Genomic DNA, 18,202 nt, shown 5'->3' on the forward strand with positions numbered 1-18,202 from the left:
CAATTGCTTTTCTGCCTCATCCTTCCAAGTAGCTGGGATTACAGGTCCTACCACCCCACCTGGCTAATTTTGTATTTTTAGTAGAGACAGAGTTTCACTATGTTGGCCAGGCTGGTCTTGAACTCCTGACCTCAGGTGATCTGCCCGCCTTGGTCTCCCAAAGTGCTGGGATAACAGGCATGAGCCATTGCACCTGGCCAATCAGAGCTCCAATTTTTATCCGATGATCCAATTTTCTTTCATTGCCAATTCAAGAGAGCAGGGTTGGGGGCCCTCATCAGATTCCAGATATTCTGACAAGACTTCAGGAACCTGATGAATCCTAAGCTACCTTTCAGATTTATTAAATGGAGTGGGTGACTTACCACCTTCTTCTGGCTAGATGGCTGCTGAACCAATTTTATGTTCCTTATAATTTTTTTTTTTTTTTTTTTTGAGATGGAGTCTCACTTTGTCACCCAGGCTGGAGCACAGTGGCGCAATCTCAGCTCACAGCAAACTCCACCTCCCAGGTTCAAGCAATTCTCCTGTCTCAGCCTCCTGAGTAGCTGGGATTATAGGTGTGTGCTACCATGCCCAGCTAATTTTTGTATTTTTAGTAGAGACAGGGTTTCATCATGTTGGCCAGGCTGATCTCGAACTCCTGACCTCAGGTGATCCACCCGCCTCAGCCTCCCAAAGTGTTGGGATTACAGGCGTGAGCCACCACGCCTGGCTCAAAAATGACTCATGTTTATTCACATCTTCACGTGTTATAGTGGATGTTACCGATGGATTCCTCAGCATCCATTCCCACTCTCCACCTCCATCTGTGTAGCAATAATGACGTCTGAGGGGCACTGACCCTTTGACCTCTAACTTTTGGGGTAGGTGCTGATTTTCCTAAAGTCACATGACATTCTCTTGGCCATTGGGGTTGGTTCATGTGACTCAGTTTGGGTCAACCAAAATGAAGCCCAGGACTTATTTCCATGGTTGAGAGAGGAAAAGATCTTTTTCTTTCTGCTTGATGTGAATGAAGAAGCATGTAGTCCTGATTGTTGCTGGCAATAATTTCATTGTGTGATTTTATAAGCAGACCCAGTCTTAGGATAAAACTACTACTGTAAAAGACAGAGAGTGAGAAAGAAACAATCTATGGTGATATTAGTAGGCAGCTGGATATCAGCTCTTGCCTGAAGCCTATTATCTCTGGATACAATTAAGTGAATCAATAGATTATGCTGTTCAGCCCAGTTTGAGTTAGAATTTCTATACTTCAACTAAAAACATCCTAAGTGATAACATAGCCTAGAACTATTTCTCGAACTCTCAATTCCCATATCCCTTTGACTGTTTGTCAACTCTAGGCTTGACAAAACCTCAAGTCTGGGCCAGGCGCTGTGGCTCACGCCTGTAATCCTAGCACTTTTTGGGGGCTGAGGCGGGAAGATCACTTGAGGCCAGGAGACTGAGACCACCCTGGACAAGACAGGGAGACCCCATCTCCACAAAATATTTTTTGAAAAATGAACCAGGCATGGTGATGTGTGCCTGTAGTCCCAGCAACTCAGGAGGCTGAGCAGGAAGGATTACTTGATCCCAGGAGTTCAAGGCTACAGTGAACTACAATGGCATCACTGCACTCTAGCCTGGGTGACAGAGTGGAGCTTATCTTAGGAGTATTTATTGAAGGGATAGGAGGCTGAGGATTCATAGAAATCAGAAGATTCTGTAGCAGTCCGGGTGTGGAGATTTTGAGGTAGTGAAAAGAGCGTAAGAGTCCATCTGTCTTTTCTCCAGAATAAATTCATATCCATTATTTTTACAAATAAAGTGTATTAAAACTTTTGGGTTAAAGTATTTACACAGCTCCCTTATTTACCTTGTCAACTGGCACAAAATGGTTTTAGAAGTATGGGGCTCAAAGAATGTTTCCAGAGAGGTAGCTGTAGAAAGAATTTTGGGCTTAAAAGTAAAAATTTTAGGTTCAAGTTTTGGCTCTATCATTTATTATATTAGTTGTGTGCTGTAAGATAAATCACTTCTCAAGTATACATATGTAACAAACCTGCACGTTATGCACATGTACCCTAGAACTCAAAGTATAATAATAAAAAAAGTAATAATAATAATAATTAAAAAAAAAAGATAAATCACTTCTCTTAAGTTTCTTTAGCATTCAAATAGGGCAAAAATACTTCATAGGCATGCTTTAAGGGTAAAATGGATAGTGTTTATGAAAGTGATGTGTAAACTATCAAGTGCTACACAAATATATTTGCACGTAGGTAATACAGTTAGACAAATCAATTGGTCTACTCTTTGACATTCATTCATCTGACAAAATGCCTACTGCATGCCAAGTGCTATGGTGAGCCCTGAGGACAATAAGGGAGTTTCTGCCTTCACAGAGTTCCTAGTCTAGCTGGGTGAACAGACACAGTTATAATGAGTTATTGCAATGTTCTAATGAGAGCACTGTGGACAGAGGTGATGACAGTTAAAAGTTTAAATTTAGAAACAACATCCTGCTTTAATTATTGTGTAAATTAAAATCTTGTAAAGAATTTAAAGTCATTCCTATAGTAGTAAAATCCATAGAGGCAGAAAGCAGAATATTGGTTGTCAGGGCCTGGGAAAAGGGAGAAATGGGAGACAGTGTGTAATGGGTACGGTTTCTGTTGAGAAGATGAAATTGTTCTACAGATTGTTGGTGGTGCTAGTTATGTAACAATGCGAACACTTAATGCCGCAGAACTGTATACTTAAAAATGTTAAGTTTTATGTTATATCTATTTTATCAGGGTTTTTTTTTTTTTTTTTTTTTTTTTTTAGACGGAGTCTTGCTCTTGTCGTCCAGGCTGAAGTACAATGATGCGATCTCGGCTCACTGCAACCTCTGCCTCCTGGGTTCACGCGATTCTCCTGCCTCAGCCTCCTAAGTAGCTGGGATTACAGGTGCCCGCCACCATGCCTGGCTAATTTTTGTATTTTTAGTAGAGATAGGGCTTCGCCATGTTGACCAGGCTGGTCTCAAACTCCTGACCTTAGGTGATCCGCCCGCCTCGGCCTCCCAAAGTGGTGGGATTACAGGCGTGAGTCACTGCGTCTGGCCTTTTATCAGGATTAAAAAAAATACAATTTAAAGTCAATCACAGCAAATCTTTATATTAGTACTCACGAAGGAGCAATATCCAGATGGTTAATGCTAAATCCAGAAGAGCAAAAGCCTCCCAGTGTTGTTGATATAGTCAGGAAAGCAACGGCCAAAGAATAATCACAGCCGATGAAGCCAGCAGCTACCAGGAATACTGCAGGTCCAATCATTCCTAGAGTTAAAAAGTTATAAAAGGGAAAAATACCCAGCATTAATATTTGCTCTGCCTTAATATGGTGTAAGTCTGCAATTTGAAATTGCTGCCACCTACTGTAGAAACACTATATTGCCTGGAAGACTAACAAATTTCATGGAAAAACAAAACAAAACTGCTGGAAAACACGGGCGTAATACAACTAATATACTATAAAAGGAAAATCTCATTATGCAATGTTATTAAATCTACATGTGGCCAAAACTCAGCTAAAATTCCATGGTGTTAGAGAAGAACAAGACAAGAACAACTTAAAAATACGTTTCTAGAGAGAAGCAATAGCTGACAACAGAATGTGATTTAAAATACATATAACCAAAGGACATAAACTAAACAATAAACTCTATTGGATGAGGTTAGAAAAAGACTCCATCTTGCCTGGGTGTGGCAGCTCACCCCTGTAATCCCAGCACTTTAGGAGGCTGAGGTGGGAGAATCACTTGAGGCCAGGAGTTTGAGGCCAGTCTGGGCAACACAGCAAAACCCTGTCTCTACGAAATATTAAAAACAAAATTCACCAGGCATGGTGGTGCACACCTGTAGTCCTGGCGGCTCAGGAGGCTGAGGCGGGAGGATTGCTTGCGCCCAGAAGTTCAAGGTTACAGTGAGCTATGATGGCACCACTGCACTCCAGCCTGGGTTGTCAGAGCAAGACCTTGTCTCTTTTTCTTTTTCTTTCTTTTTTTTTTTTTTGAGATGGAGTCTTGCTCTGTCGCCCAGGCTGGAGAGCAGTGGCATGATCTCGTCTCACTGCAAGCTCCACCTCCCAGGTTCATGCCATTCTCCCACCTCAGCCTCCCGAGTAGCTGGGACTACAGGCACCCGCCACCACGCCTGGCTAATTTTGTTTTTGTATTTTTGGTAGAGATGAGGTTTCACCATGTTAGCCAGGATGGTCGCAATCTCCTGACCTCGTGATCTGCATGCCTCGGCCTCCCAAAGTGCTGGGATTACAGGCGTGAGCTACCGCGCCTGGCTAGAGACCTTGTGTCTTAAAAAGATTTTAAAAAATCTCTGTCTTCATTCTCTCTCCCTCTCTCTTTTTATTTTTTTGAGACGGAGTCTTGCTCTGTCGCCCAAGCTGGAGTGTAGTGGCGTGATCTGGGCTCACTGCCACCTCCGCCTCCCGGGTTCAAGTGATTCTCCTGCCTCAGCCTCCTGAATAGCTGGAATTACAGGCCTGGGCCACCACACCCAGCTAATTTTTGTATTTTTAGCAGAGCCGGTATTTCACCATGTTGGCCAGGCTGTTCTCAAACTCCTGACCTCAAGTGATCCCCCCACCTTGGCCTCCCAAAGTGCCAGGATTACAGGTGTGGGCCACCATGCCTGGCTTTGGTTTTTTTTTTTCTTCCCCACATAATCTGCAGGAATCCTCCCTAGTATTAACAACTGATAAGAATACACATTGGTCATTACAGGCAGTTAAGCGTAAAATACAATAAGGGACTTAATGAGTGGGCTGTCAGTTTTTCTGTGTCTATAGCAGTGCTATCCAATAGCTCTCTGTGATGATGGAAATGTTGTATTTGTATATACTGTAACTGAGAAACTTTAAAAAAAAAATTCAATTAAATTTATTATTTATTTTCTTGTTTTTTTGAGACAGGGTCTCACTCTGTCATCAGGCTGGAGTGCAGTGGTGCGATCATGGCTTACTGCAGCCTTGACTTTTGAGGCTCAAGTGATCCTCTGCCTTGGCTTCTTGAGTAGCTGGCACTACAGGTGCACACCGCCATGTCTGATTTAATTTCATTTCATTTCCTTTATTTATTTATTTTGAAATAGGCTCTCATTCTGTTACCCAGGCTGGAGTGCAGTGGCACAATCTCAGCTCACTGCAACCTCCGCCTCCCAGGTTCAAGCAAGTCTTATGCCTCAACCTCCTGAGTAGCTGGGATTAGCGGTGTGTGCCACCATGCCTGGCTATTTTTTTTTTTTCCACTCTTTTTGTCCAGACTGGAGTGCAGTGGCACAATCTTGGCTCACTGCAACCTCTGCCTCTGGGTTCAAGCAATTCTCCTGCCTCAGCTTCCTGAGTAGCTGGGATTACAGCCTCACACCACCGCACCAGGCTAATTTTTGTATTTTTAGTAGAGATGGGGTTTCACCATGTTAGCCAGCCTGGTTTCAAACTCCTGACCTCAAGTATCCGTCCACCTCCACCTCCCAAAGTGCTGGGATTACAGGCAAGAGCCACCGAGCCCAGCCAGAGTCTTTTTATTATGTAATTACTGAAGTATAGTCACCGAGACTTCCAGGGTCTCTACTGGGGACCTTAAAAAAGTTAAATGATTGTCTGAGATAGTTTTATTTTTATGTACAATTTTTTCTAACTATTTTTAGAGACAGGGTGTTGCTGTGTTGCCTAGGTTGGAGTGCAGTGTTGTCATTATAGCTCTCTGCAGCCTCAAACAACTAGGCTCAAGAAATTTTCTCACCTTAGCCTCTGGAGTAGCTGGAACTACAGATCCATACCATCACGCCCAACTAATTACATAGATTTAAAAGTTATCTTTCTAGGCCGGGCACAGTGGCTCACGCCTGTAATTCCAGCACTTTGGGGGGTTGAGGTGGGAGGACTGCTTGAGCCGAGGAATTTGTGAGTAACCTGAGCAACATGGTAAAACTATGTCTCTACAAAAAATAAAAAATAATTAGCCGGATGCTGTGTCGTGACCCGTATGTAGTCCCAGCTGCTCAGGAGGCTGAGATGGGAGAATTGCTTGAGCCTAGGAGGTTGAGGCTGCAGTGAGCCATGGTTGTCCATCCTGGGCAACAGAGCAAGACCCTGTCTCAAAAAAAAAAAAAATTACCTTTCTGAAAGTAGAGTCTGAAACACATGATTATTCATGGTTTGAGTTATTTGATTTATAGCTCCTTATTTGATATAATAATGCTAGTAAATATTTTTGGATTGAAACTTAAAATGAATTCACTTAGAAAAGGGATGGAGGCTTAAAAATTCTTTCATTACATCTTGTCTAAAGTTGATATAAAAACTTCATTGCAAAGTCTGAGCTGAAAGCACAGTGATTTACAAAATTGTGAGGGGTGATGTTTGGCACAGCAAGCCATTTTAAAAATAATTATAAGCAATGGTGGAGATAATAGGATATTATAAATCTTTTTTTTTTTTTTTTGAGACAGGATCTCACTGTGTTGCCCAGGCTGGAGTGCAGTGGTGTGATCTCAGCTCACTGCAATCTCTGCCTCCTGGGTTCAAGCAATTCTCCTGCTTCAGCCTCCCAAGTAGCTGGGATTACAGGCACTCACCACCACACCCGGCTGATTTTTGTATCTTTAGTAGATGGGGTTTCACCATGTGAAACCTGGTCTCCAACTCCTGACCTTGTGATCTGCTTGCCTTAGCCTCCTAAAGTGCTAGGATTACAGGCATGAGCCACTGCGCCCGGCAAATATTATAAATCTTAATCCTCAAAATGTATGATTCAAAAAGAAACATATTGTAAAGAAATGCACTTAAATGCATCATAGTGTTTTGTTATGTGAACAAAATAAATGGCTAATATTATCATTTTTATTTTATCTTGAACTGTTGTGATATTGTGATTAAAAAAAATATGGCTGGGGGCTGGGCGTGGTGGCTCACACTTGTAATCCTAGCACTTTGGGAGGCTGAAGCAGCAGGATTGTTTAAGGCCAGGAGTTCAAGGCCAATGTGGGCAATAAAGCGAGGCCTTGTCCCATTAAAGAAAAAAATTAAACAAAATGGCTGGGGCTGGGTGTGGTGGCTCACACCTGTAGTCCCAGCACTTTGGGAGGCCAAGACAGGCAGACAGCTTGAATTTAGGAGTTACAGACCAGCCTGGACAACATGTTGAAACTCCATCTTTAGTAAAAATTAAAAAATTAGCTGGGTATGGTGGTGCATGCCTGTAGTCCTAGCTACTCAGGAGGCTGAGGTGGGAGGATCACCTGAGGCTGAGGAAGTTGAGGCTGCAGCGAGTTAAGATCATGCCACCACACTCCAGCCTGGGCTAAGAGTGATCCCCTGTCAAAAAAAAAAAAGAAAAAAAAGAAAGAAAAGAAAAGAAAAGAAATATGGCCAGTGTGGTGGCTCATGTCTGTAATCCCAACATTTTGGGATGCTGAGGCAGGAAGATCACTTGAGGCCAGGAATTCAAGGCCAGACTGGGCAACATAGCAAGACCCCATTTCTATTAAAACATTGTTTTATAAAAGAAATATATATTTGGTCTCTGCCCCTAGTTTTCGGCACACAGCTCCTAAAACTTTTGGAATTTCTGGAGTGGTAACAGTATCTTTTGTATGCTAACGAGACAACTGGTGGTTGGGGGTCCCCATACAGCTTCAGGATGGTGGCTGGATTACAGGTCTGGGACTTTTGGCACCACCCCCAAACTCCAGAGAGGGGAGAGGGGTTGAAGGGTGAGTCAGTCACCAATGGCCAATGATTTAATCAATCAGGCTCACTGAATGAAGTCTCCATACAAACTAAAAGGGACACGGTTTGGATGAACTTTTGACGTCGGGGTTCTTGGAGGGTGGTGTTCCAGGAGAGGGCATGAAAAACTCCCTATTCGGTCCCACATATGTTGCCCTATGCAGCTTTCCATCTGGCTGTTCATCTATATCCTTTGGAATACCCTTTATAATAAGTGGGTAAACATAAATAAAGTGTTTCTCTGAGTTCTGTGAGATGCTCTAGCAGATTAGCTGAACCTGACAAGAGAGTCATGGGAACCCTGATTTATAGCCGGTCAGTCAGAAGCAGAGGTCACAAGCTGGGACTTGTGATTGGTATCCGAAGAACAGAGCCCTCGACCTGTAGGAGCTGATGCTACCTCCAGCTGGACAGTGTCAGAACTGAATTGCAGGACAGCTCGCTAGTGTCCACTGCAGAACTGGTTATGTGTAGGGAGAAATCCACACAAACATTTTGGTGATCAAAGCGAAGTGTTCTGTGTTAAGCATTGTGTTAACTGTGTGCAAAAGTGGGAAACACACTTTGTTTTCCTATCTCCAATAACTGTAAACATGGTAAATAACTGTAAACCAAAACAAAACCTGATTTGTTTCACTTACCTATAAGGCTAAAAATTCTGCGAACACATAAAGTTGAAAAATTCCATTTTGCCCTTAAGTTGTCAGCAGCTTGACCAGACAGGATCATACATAACCAAGAGCCTAAATAAGGCAATGAAGATAAAAACCCATTCTGGAAGGAATAAGAAGATAAAGGATTAATTATGGTGAGAGGAAAAAACAAAACATACATATTCATCACAGCCAGTGACCACCACTTGAAAGCAAAGGAAATGCATAGCAATATGTTGTTAATTATTTTATATAATTACAGCAAATAATAAGTCTGGCTTTCAGAAGGATTATGAGGTTCGGTCCAAGGCAGTCCCTAAGAGTCTGTCTCAGAGGGAAATAAGGCTTGCCATAATCCTGTCTGCTTTGGGTAATCTTGACTGTTTCTCTGGGATTTGGGTTGTGGGAGAAGACAAGCCTTCCTGTTAGCCTATGGATTCTCCCTACTGAACATTTTCATCTTCCATTCTCATTTATTTTTTAAAAATATTTTTTACGATAAAACACAGATGCAGAAAACCACATAAGTCATATAGCTTAATGAATCGTTCTTTTTTTTTTTTTTTTTGAGACAGAGTCTTACTCTCGCTCAGGCGGAGTACAGGGGTGCGATCTCAGCTCACTGCAACCTCTGCCTCCTGGGTTCAAGGGATTCTCCTGCCTCTGCCTCCCGAGTAGCTGGGGTTACAGGCGTCTGCCACCACACCTGGCTAATTTTTGTATTTTTATTAGAGATGGAGTTTCACTGTCTTGGCCAGGCTGGTCTTGAACTCCTGACCTTGTGATCCATCTGCCTTGGCCTCCCAAAGTGCTGGGATTACAAGCGTGAGCCACTGTGCCCGGCCTCATGAGTCATTCTAATGACCATCTAGGTCAAGAAATAGAACATTGCCAGCCTTGCCAGAAGACCCTTTACGCTCCTAGTCCTATCACAGCTCCCTTCCTCCCCCCTCAAATAAACATGAACCTTGTTTTGGTGTATAGTAATCACGTACTCACTTTTATTTATAGTTACATCACCCAAATGTACATCCCTAGACACTTCAGTTTAGTCTTGGCCATTAAAAATTTTTTCATTTGTCTTTTATGTCTCTTTAAATCTGTAAATTCCCTTCCATTCATTTTTTTCTTACAATTTATCTATTAAAGAACCTAGGCCACATTTTGCTTTTAAAAGATCAGTGCCAAGTAAAACCATAACTCAAAAGTGCATTACATGTTTATCTACTATACACACACATACACACACGCACGTTTATTTTTAACAGCACCAGAGAGTCTTTTTTTTTTTTTTTTTCTTTTGAGACAGAGTCTTGCTCTGTCGCCCAGGCTGGAGTGCAGTGGGGTGATCTCGGCTCATTGCAACCTCCGCCTTCCGGGTTCAAGCAATTCTCCTGCCTCAGCCTCCTGAGTAGCTGGGACTACAGGCGTGTGTCCCTATGCTCAGCTAATTTGTATTTTTTGCAGAGATTGGGTTTTGCCATGTTGGTCAGGCTGATCTCGAACTTCTGACATCAAGTGATCTGGCCGCCTCAGCCTCCCAAAGTGCTGGGATTACAGGGATGAACCACTATGCCCAGCCTCTGAGAGTCTTTCTTGATGGTTTCTTTTTCCTCATATTTCACATCCAATCACCAAGCACTCCCTATTCTACTTCCTTTCAAAAATAAATAAATAAATAAATAAATAAATAAATAAATAAATAAATAAATAAAATAAAGGTTGGCTGGGCACGGTGGCTCATGCGTGTAATTCCAGCACTTTGGGAGGCCACAGAGGGAGAATCACTTGAGGACAGGGGCTCAAAACCAGTCTGGCCAACATGGTGAAACCCTGTATCTACTAAAAATACAAAAAATTAGCTGGGCATGGTGATACACGCCTGTAATCCCAGCTACTTGGGAGGCTGAGGCAGGAGAATCACTTGAACTTGGGAGGTGGAGGTTGCAGTGAGCCAAGATTGCCTGGTGCAGTCCAGCTTGGGTGACAGAGCAAGACTCTGTCTCAAAAAGAAAAAAAACCAAAAAACAATAAAAAAAAACTTCATTCCATTTAGACTTCTGCATAGTGGGATCACATCTATCATTATTTGTGGCAAAATCCTGTATAATAATAAATGGTTTCAAAATATTAGTAGGAGAATAAAAAAAGAATAAGCTGTAGTAAATCAGAGAAGTGAATTTTCTGATCTTGATTTTGTTTCCTGGTGGGATAAAGTTGATAATTCTTCACAGTTACTGAATTTTTCCACTTCAAGTTGCAATGTTAAAAACTCCTGGCTGGGCACGGTGGCTCACGCCTGTAATCCCAGCACTTTGGGAGGCCAAGGCAGGCAGATCACCTAAGGTCAGGAGTTTGAGACCAGCTTGGCCAACATGGTGAAACCTTGTCTCTACTAATAATACAAAAATTAGGCATGGTAGTGGATGCCTGTAATCCCAGCTACTTGGGAGGCTGAGGCAGGAGAATCGCTTGAACCTGGGAGGTAGAAGTTGCAGTGAGCCGAGACTGTGCCACTGCACTCCAGCCTGGGCAACAACCTAAATACACTAAAGTCTTCAGCATTTATACATTCCACAGGCACCTTCCACAGTTTCTCTTCAAGGATATGATCCTTTGTATTCATTTATTTTAAAAAAATTGATTCCAATTTTTTTGCAGGCGCAGTGGCTCACGCCTGTAATCCCAGCACTTTGGAAGGCCAAGGCAAAGGGATCACTTGAGGTCAGGAGTTTGAGACCAGCCTGGCCAACATGCTAAAACTCTGTCTCTACAAAAATAAAAAATTTAGCTGGGTGTGGTGGCACACACCTGAAATCCCAGGTACTTGGGAGGCTGAGACAGGAGAATCGCCTGAACCCGGGAGGTGGAGGTTGCAGTGAGCTGAGGTCGCATCACTGAACTCCAGCCTGGGCGACAGAGCAAAACTCAGTCTTAAAATAAAATAAAATAAAATAAAATAAAATAAAATAAAATAAAATAAAATAAAATAAAATAAGTTTCCAGTGGTGACAACCTACCCACGAGAACACACTTCTTGCAAAAAATCTCCTTCATCCCTCTCCAGAAGAGAAGAGGAAACACAAGAAGGAATGCCCGGTGCAGAGCACCAATTCCTAGTTCGTGGATGTGAAGTGCCCAGGACGCTATAAAATCACCATGGTCTTGACTCATGCACAAACAGTAGTTTTGTGTGTTGGGTGTTCCACTGTCCTCTGCCAGCCTACAGGAGAAAAAGCAAGGCTTATGGAAGGATGTTCCTTCAGGAGGAAGCAGCACTAAGAGCACTGTGAATCAAGATGAGTGGAAAACCATCTCAATATAACACATTTTAGACAAAAGATTTAAAAAAAGGAGAGAGATCTGTGACTCTTGCTTTCACTTGAATACTTGCAGGCCACTGTAGGGTTATTTATTTTATCTTTTTGTAGAGATGGAGTCTTGCTCTGCCACCCAGGCTGGAGTGCAGTGGTGCGATCTCAGCTCACTGCAACTTCTGCCTCCCGGGTTCAAGGAACTCTCCTGCCTCAGCCTCCTGAGGTGCTGGGACTACAGGCACGAGCTGCCACGCCCGGCTAATTTCTTTCGTATTTTAGTAGAGATGGGATTTCACTGTGTTGCTCAGGCTGGTCTCGAACTCTCGAACTCAGGCAATCCGCCCACCTTGGCTTCCCAAAGTGCTAGGTGCATGAGCCACCACGCCCGGCCACTGTAGGGTTATTAACTAGCTTAATTTCAATATTGTTGTGTCTCAGAGAATAGGGAAGCTCAAGGAGAAGGAAAGAGATGGGGTGATGGCTGGTTGGTGGAGCTGTCAGAAGACACTCAACATTTATTAAGTTTGCCATCTTATATGGGGAAGGATTATGGTGCCCCCAAACAATTATAACATTAACATCAAAGATCAAGAGCCCTGAAGTGAGCACATGCTGTTGGAAAAATGGTGCTAACAGATTCGCTCCATGCAGGGTTAGCACAAATCTTTAATTCATAAAAAATACAATATTTGCAGAGTATAATAAAGCATAGTGCAATAAAAGGAGGCATGCCTGCACCATGCTTCTCAAAGCAAGCTTTATTTTGAACAAAGGCCATTTGATGGCTGGGCAGGGTGGCTCATGCCTGTAATCCCAACACTTTGGGAGGCTGAGGCAGGAGTTTCATTTGAGCTCAGGAATATGAAACCAACCTGGACAACAATGGGAGACCTCATCTCTACTATTTAAAAAAAACAAAAACAAAAACACCCAGGCCATTTCATGAATATAATATATTGATTTTCAAGAAAAAAATCCATTAAAAAATAGACTATATAACTATAGAATTATTTTCAAACTCTATTCACATTTCTTTTTATTTTACAGACTGAAAGAAGGTCCTATATTCACATTTCTTTTAATTTTAATTAAGATAATACCTTTTTGTCTATGAATGAAAGATAAAAGATCCTTATTTTAAAGTACACAACATTAATTACTGGCCAGTTATTGATATTTTATTTCTTCCATACATAGTTCTTTCTAGAAAATGTCAAACAGAAACATCAGTGTAGTAATCTTTAAATATACTTCATAAGTAAAATAAGAGATTTTGTTAATATGGTTTTGAGAATTTGCTATTTTTATTTTTTTGAGATAGAGTCTTGCTCTGTTGCCCAGGCTGGAGTGCAGTGGCTCAGTCTTGGCTCACTGCAACCTCTGCCTCCTGGGTTCCAGCGATTCTCCTGCCTCAGCCTCCTGAGTAGCTAGGACTACAAGCACCTGCCACCATGCCTGGCTAATTTTTGTATTTTTAGTAGAGATGGGGTTTTACCATGTTGGCCAGGTTGGCCTCGAACTACTGACCTCAAGTGATCTGCCCACTTTGGCCTCCCAAAGTGCTAGGATTACAGGTGTGAGTCACCGGGCCTGGCTGGATTTGCTATTTTTAATCTTCCTGTGGATCTCAGTTTTACCCCAATGATAATTACCAAATTAACCTTTCAATGTGCAGTTGAATGCAATTAATCATGGTAGTAGTATATTATTTATTTTATTTTTTTCTTTTTTAAAAATTAGCCCTACTTTATAGTTGAAATGTGGTAGTAGATTATAATCAGGCTCTGTTAACAGAGAACTTGGGGAAAAAAAGGTTGCTCACAATGAATCCATCTCATGATATTGCTAAAGCCTAGTTTCAATATAACTTCTGTCAGTGCAATTTGTGGATATTTTTCTATATAGTGATCTTGTTTTTCAGAAGTAGACACAGGAGTTCTTCACAGCTTAGCTGTCTGAAGTTTTAAGGTTTGGTCCACATAGCCAGGCCAATGTTTATAGTATACTTTGGAATGTGAGTGACTGAGGATTCACTTTAAGTTTTTAAAGCTGGTAAGTCCATGTAGCCAGTAAGGTGGTGCAGTCAGCCTAGTTTTTTTTTTTTTTTCCTGGGACAGAGTCTTGTTCTGCTGTCTAGGCTGGAGTGCAGGGGCATGATCTCAGCTCACTGCAACCTTCGCCTCCTGGGTTCAAGAGATTCTCGTGCCTCAGCCTCCCTAGTAGCTGGGACTACAGGCGTATGCCACCATGCCCGGATAATTTTTTCTTGTATTTTTAGTAGAGACGGTTTTGCTGTATTATCCAGTCTGGTCTTGAACTCCTGGGCTCAAGCAGTCCTTCTGCCTCAGCCTTCCAAAGTGCTGGGATTATTTTTGTATTTTATTATTATTATTTTTATGAGATGGAGTTTCACTCTTGTTGCCCAGGCTGGAGTGCGATGGCTCGATCCCGGGTCACCACAACTTCCGCTTCCCAGGTTCAAGCAATTCTCCTGTCTCAGCCTCCTGAGTAGCTGTGATGACAGGCACGCACTACCATGCCCGGCTAATTTTGTATTTTTGGTAGAGGCGGGGTTTCTCCATGTTGGTCAGGCTGGTGAACTGACCTGACCTCAGGTGATCCGCCTGCCTCGGCCTCCCAAAGTGCTGGGATTATAGGCGTGAGCCACCGCGCCTGGCCTTTTTTGTATTTTTAACAGAGACAAGGTTTCACCATGTTGCCCAGTCTGGTCTCAAATGCCTGGCCTCAAGTGATCCACCTGCCTCGAACTCCCAAAGTGGTAGGATTACAGGTGTGAGCCACTACACCCGGCCTGATGTCAGGCATCCTTACATGTGCTTATTGGCCATCTGTATATCTTTCGAGAAATGTGTATTCGTATTCAAGTCCTTTGCCCATTTTAAAAACTGAGTTCTCTTTTTATTATTGAATTGTAAGAATTCTTAATATATCTGGATACTAGACCCTTATCAGATGTTTGATTTATAAATGCTTTCTCCCATTCAGTGGGTTTTCATTTTCTTGATAGTCCTTTGATGTATAAGAATCTCTAAAATTTAGGACAGCAGAATAAAATGGAAGATACAAAATAACTTCATTTTATATAGATGAGAACAAATTCTGTGTATGGTCTTATATATATATAAGAAGCATATATAAGAAGCAGATGATTATTTTTTCTTACCTCTTGAATATTGAACCTTAGGATCTCCTTCATATATGTAGGCAATAATGTCAATAAAGTATAAAAAGTCCAGTTGTAAGAAAAGTGTGCAACTACAATAGCCCAAAGTGGCAGGGATTTTAAAATGGGTACCCACGGCACTGACTTCTGTGAAGAAAGCTGAAGAAAACAGGAATGATTAGGATAAACTACGGCTATGTTAATGCTTAGATCTGTACCATATCAGCTAAAACTCTATCCAGAATTCATACAGAATATCACCTTAATTAGTAAACTCCAAATTTTAAAATCAACTCATTTGAAATATTAAATAGCAAAATACATGATAAATATTCAGTTGTTTGATTTTTTAAAAAATATATTAACTAGACAGTCCATGATTCAGATTACAGGAAAAAGTAAAAATGTATTCATAGAGCTATAATGTCAACCTTAAACATTCCTTATGAATGTCAGAAGTCACCTGCAGCATTGATTTCTCTCCTTCTCTCTCTCTCTTTCTTTCTCTCTTTTTTTTTTTTTTTCTTTTTTGAGACCGAGTTTTGCTCTTGTTGCCCAGGCTGGAATGCAATGGCACAATTTCAGCTCACTGCAACCTCTGCCTCCCGGGTTCAAGTGATTCTCCTGCCTCAGCCTCCCGAGTAGCTGGGATCACAGGTATGTGCCACCACGCCTGGCTAATTTTTGTATTTTTAGTAGAAACAGGGTTTCGCCATGTTGGTTAGGCTGTTCTTGAACTCCTGACTGCAAGTGATCTGACCCAAAGTGCTGGGATTACAGGCGTGAGCCACTGTGCCCGGCCTGAATTCTGTTTCTAAAATATAGTTTCATAGTCAAATTCAGAGGTTGGCATAAGGGTAAAGGAAAGAGATTGGAAGGTCCTGTTAGAAGTCATGTTTAATTATCCAATCTTTATTCAATTGAAATGATTCATAAGAATTAGGCAATACAAGGTTTCTGTAAGCAGTCATATGCAGTAGTGGTCTTTAAAGCAGGGTAAAAGCACCATGGGGGTGTGCAAGATGATCTGCTGGGGTGAGGAAAGACATATTTCTCTTTATTTCTATTTGTACTCATTTTTATTCTAAAAATAAAAACACACTCTATTAATATTTAATAAATATGTTGGCCCTGGAGTATGTCAGGTGATCACAAATCATATGAGTTATCCAATTCAGAGGGTTAATAATGGCATCCTCACTTGTTTGCTTGCCCTCAGAGTGTTATAGTATATTGCAGTTTAAGTACTATTTTATTTTATTTATTTTAGACAGTCTTGCTCTGTCACCCAGGCTGGAGTGCAGTGGCATGTTCTCGGCTCACCGCAACTTCTGCCTCCCAGTTCAAGCCGGATTCTCCTGCCTCAGCCTCCCGAGTAGCTGGGACTATGGGCATGTGCCACCACGCCTGACTAATTTTTGTATTTTTAGTAGAGACAGGGTTTCAATATGTTGGCCAGGCTGGTCTCGAACTCCTGACCTCAGGTGATCTGCCCGCCTCGGTCTCCCAAAGTGTTGGGATTACAGGCGTGAGCCACTGCACCTGGCCTGTGTATTTTTTTTTTTTTTTGAGATGGAATCTTGCTCTATTGCCCAGGCTGGAGTGCAGTGGTACAATCTCAGCTCACTGCAACCTCTGCCTCCCGGGTTCAAGCTATTCTCCAGCCTCAGCCCCACAAGTAGCTGCAATTACAGGTATGCACCACCACATCTGGCTCATTTTTGTATTTTAGTAGAGCGGGGTGTTTCACCATGTTGGCCAGGCTGGTTTTGAACTCCTGACCTGAAGTGATCTGCCTGCCTCAGTCTCCCAAAGTTCTGGGATTACAGGTGTGAGCCACTGCCCCCAGCATAAGTGCATTTATTTTAAGTGTCTTTTATTTATTCTTATTTATTTTTTTTATTTTTGAGATGGAGTCTCGCTCTGTTGCTCAGACTGGATTGTAGTGGTGCGATTTTGGCTCACTGCAACCTCCGTCTCCTGGGTTCAAGTGATTCTCCTGCCTCAGCCTCCCGAGTAGCTGGAATCGCAGGTGTGTGCCACCATGTCCGGCAAATATTTTGTATTTTTAGTAGAGGCAGGGTTTCACTGTGTTAGCCAGGATGGTCTCAATCTCCTGACCTTGTGATCTGCCCGCCTCAGCATCTGAAAGTGCTGGGATTACAGGCGTGAGCCACCGTACCTGGCCGAGCTGCCATTTTTCTTGAGTCCTTTGTCAGCTACTTCACCAAGCAAATAATGGCAGATCATTAACTATAATATAGTCAAACACATTGCTCCCTTTAAACATTACTATATTAACAAATTATGGCTGGGCATGGTGGCTCATACCTGTGATTCCAGCACTTTCAGAGGCTGAGGTGGGCAGATAACTGGAGGCCAACAGTTCGAGACCAACCTGGGCAACATGGTGAAACCCTGTCTCTACTAAAAATACAAAAATTAGCTGGGTGTGGTGGCGCGACCTGTAGACCCAGCCACTCGGGAGGCTGAAGCAGGAGAATCGCTTGAACTTAGGAGGCAGAGGTTTCTGTGAGCTGAGATCACACCACTGCACTCCAGCCTGCTGACAGAGCAATACTCTGTCTCAAAAGAAAAGAAAAAAAAATACATACATTCCGATTGTGAGCCTCCCACCTGTTGATTGATTCTTGCATGATCAAGAAAGCTTGGATACCACTGATCTAGGGCATCAGATTTTTATATTTCCTATACACTAAGACTGTTGTTTTTCTCAAAGCAAGAGCAATCTACGTTTCTGCCTTCAGGGTTCACAGTTACTGTTATTTTAAAAAGAGGAAGAACCAGTATTGCTCTACCTTCTTTCGGCCTTTTTCATGTGGACTTTTTACTTGACATCTTTGTAGATACGCTCTTGTGTTTTTTAATTACAAATTAAAAAAATTATTATTTATTTATGAGATGGAGTCTTGCCCTGTTGTCCAGAATGGAGTGCAGTGGTGCGATCTTGGCTCCTGCAACCTCTGCCTCTGAGGTTCAAGTGATTCTCCTGCCTCAGCCTCCCAAGTAGCTGGGATTACAGGCGCCCGCCACCACCCCTGGCTAATTTTTGTATTTTTAGTAGAGATGGGGTTTCATTGTGTTGGCCAGGCTGGTCGTGAACTCCTGACCTCAAATGATCCACCAGCCTTGCCTCCCAAAGTGCTGGGATTACAGGCGTGAGCCAGTGGGTCATTGTGCTTGGTTGTATTTTTTTTTTTTTTGAGACGGAGTCTCGCTCTGTTGCCCAGACTGGAGTGCAGTGG

The 18,202-nt window shown here is 42.4% G+C and overlaps 1 protein-coding gene and 1 pseudogene across 4 annotated transcripts in view; one reads left to right on the forward strand and one right to left on the reverse strand.

Moving 5' to 3' along the window:
• SLC17A5 (solute carrier family 17 member 5) overlaps positions 1-18,202 on the reverse strand; it is a 59,812-nt gene that overhangs the window by 12,998 nt on the left and 28,612 nt on the right. For all 4 annotated transcript variants that reach the window (XM_008013480.3, XM_073006167.1, XM_008013482.3 and 1 more), the window contains 3 exons: positions 14,937-15,095; positions 8,424-8,556; positions 3,164-3,311 (listed from right to left, as the gene is read on the reverse strand). In XM_008013480.3, the coding sequence (XP_008011671.2) occupies positions 3,164-3,311; positions 8,424-8,556; positions 14,937-15,095 (440 nt within the window). The remainder of the gene's footprint in view (positions 1-3,163; positions 3,312-8,423; positions 8,557-14,936; positions 15,096-18,202) is intronic.
• On the forward strand, positions 11,451-12,618 carry LOC140708953 (small ribosomal subunit protein eS27-like; annotated as a pseudogene).

This window comes from Chlorocebus sabaeus, chromosome 17 (genome assembly GCF_047675955.1).
Source record: "Chlorocebus sabaeus isolate Y175 chromosome 17, mChlSab1.0.hap1, whole genome shotgun sequence".
Classification (NCBI taxonomy): domain Eukaryota; kingdom Metazoa; phylum Chordata; class Mammalia; order Primates; family Cercopithecidae; genus Chlorocebus; species Chlorocebus sabaeus.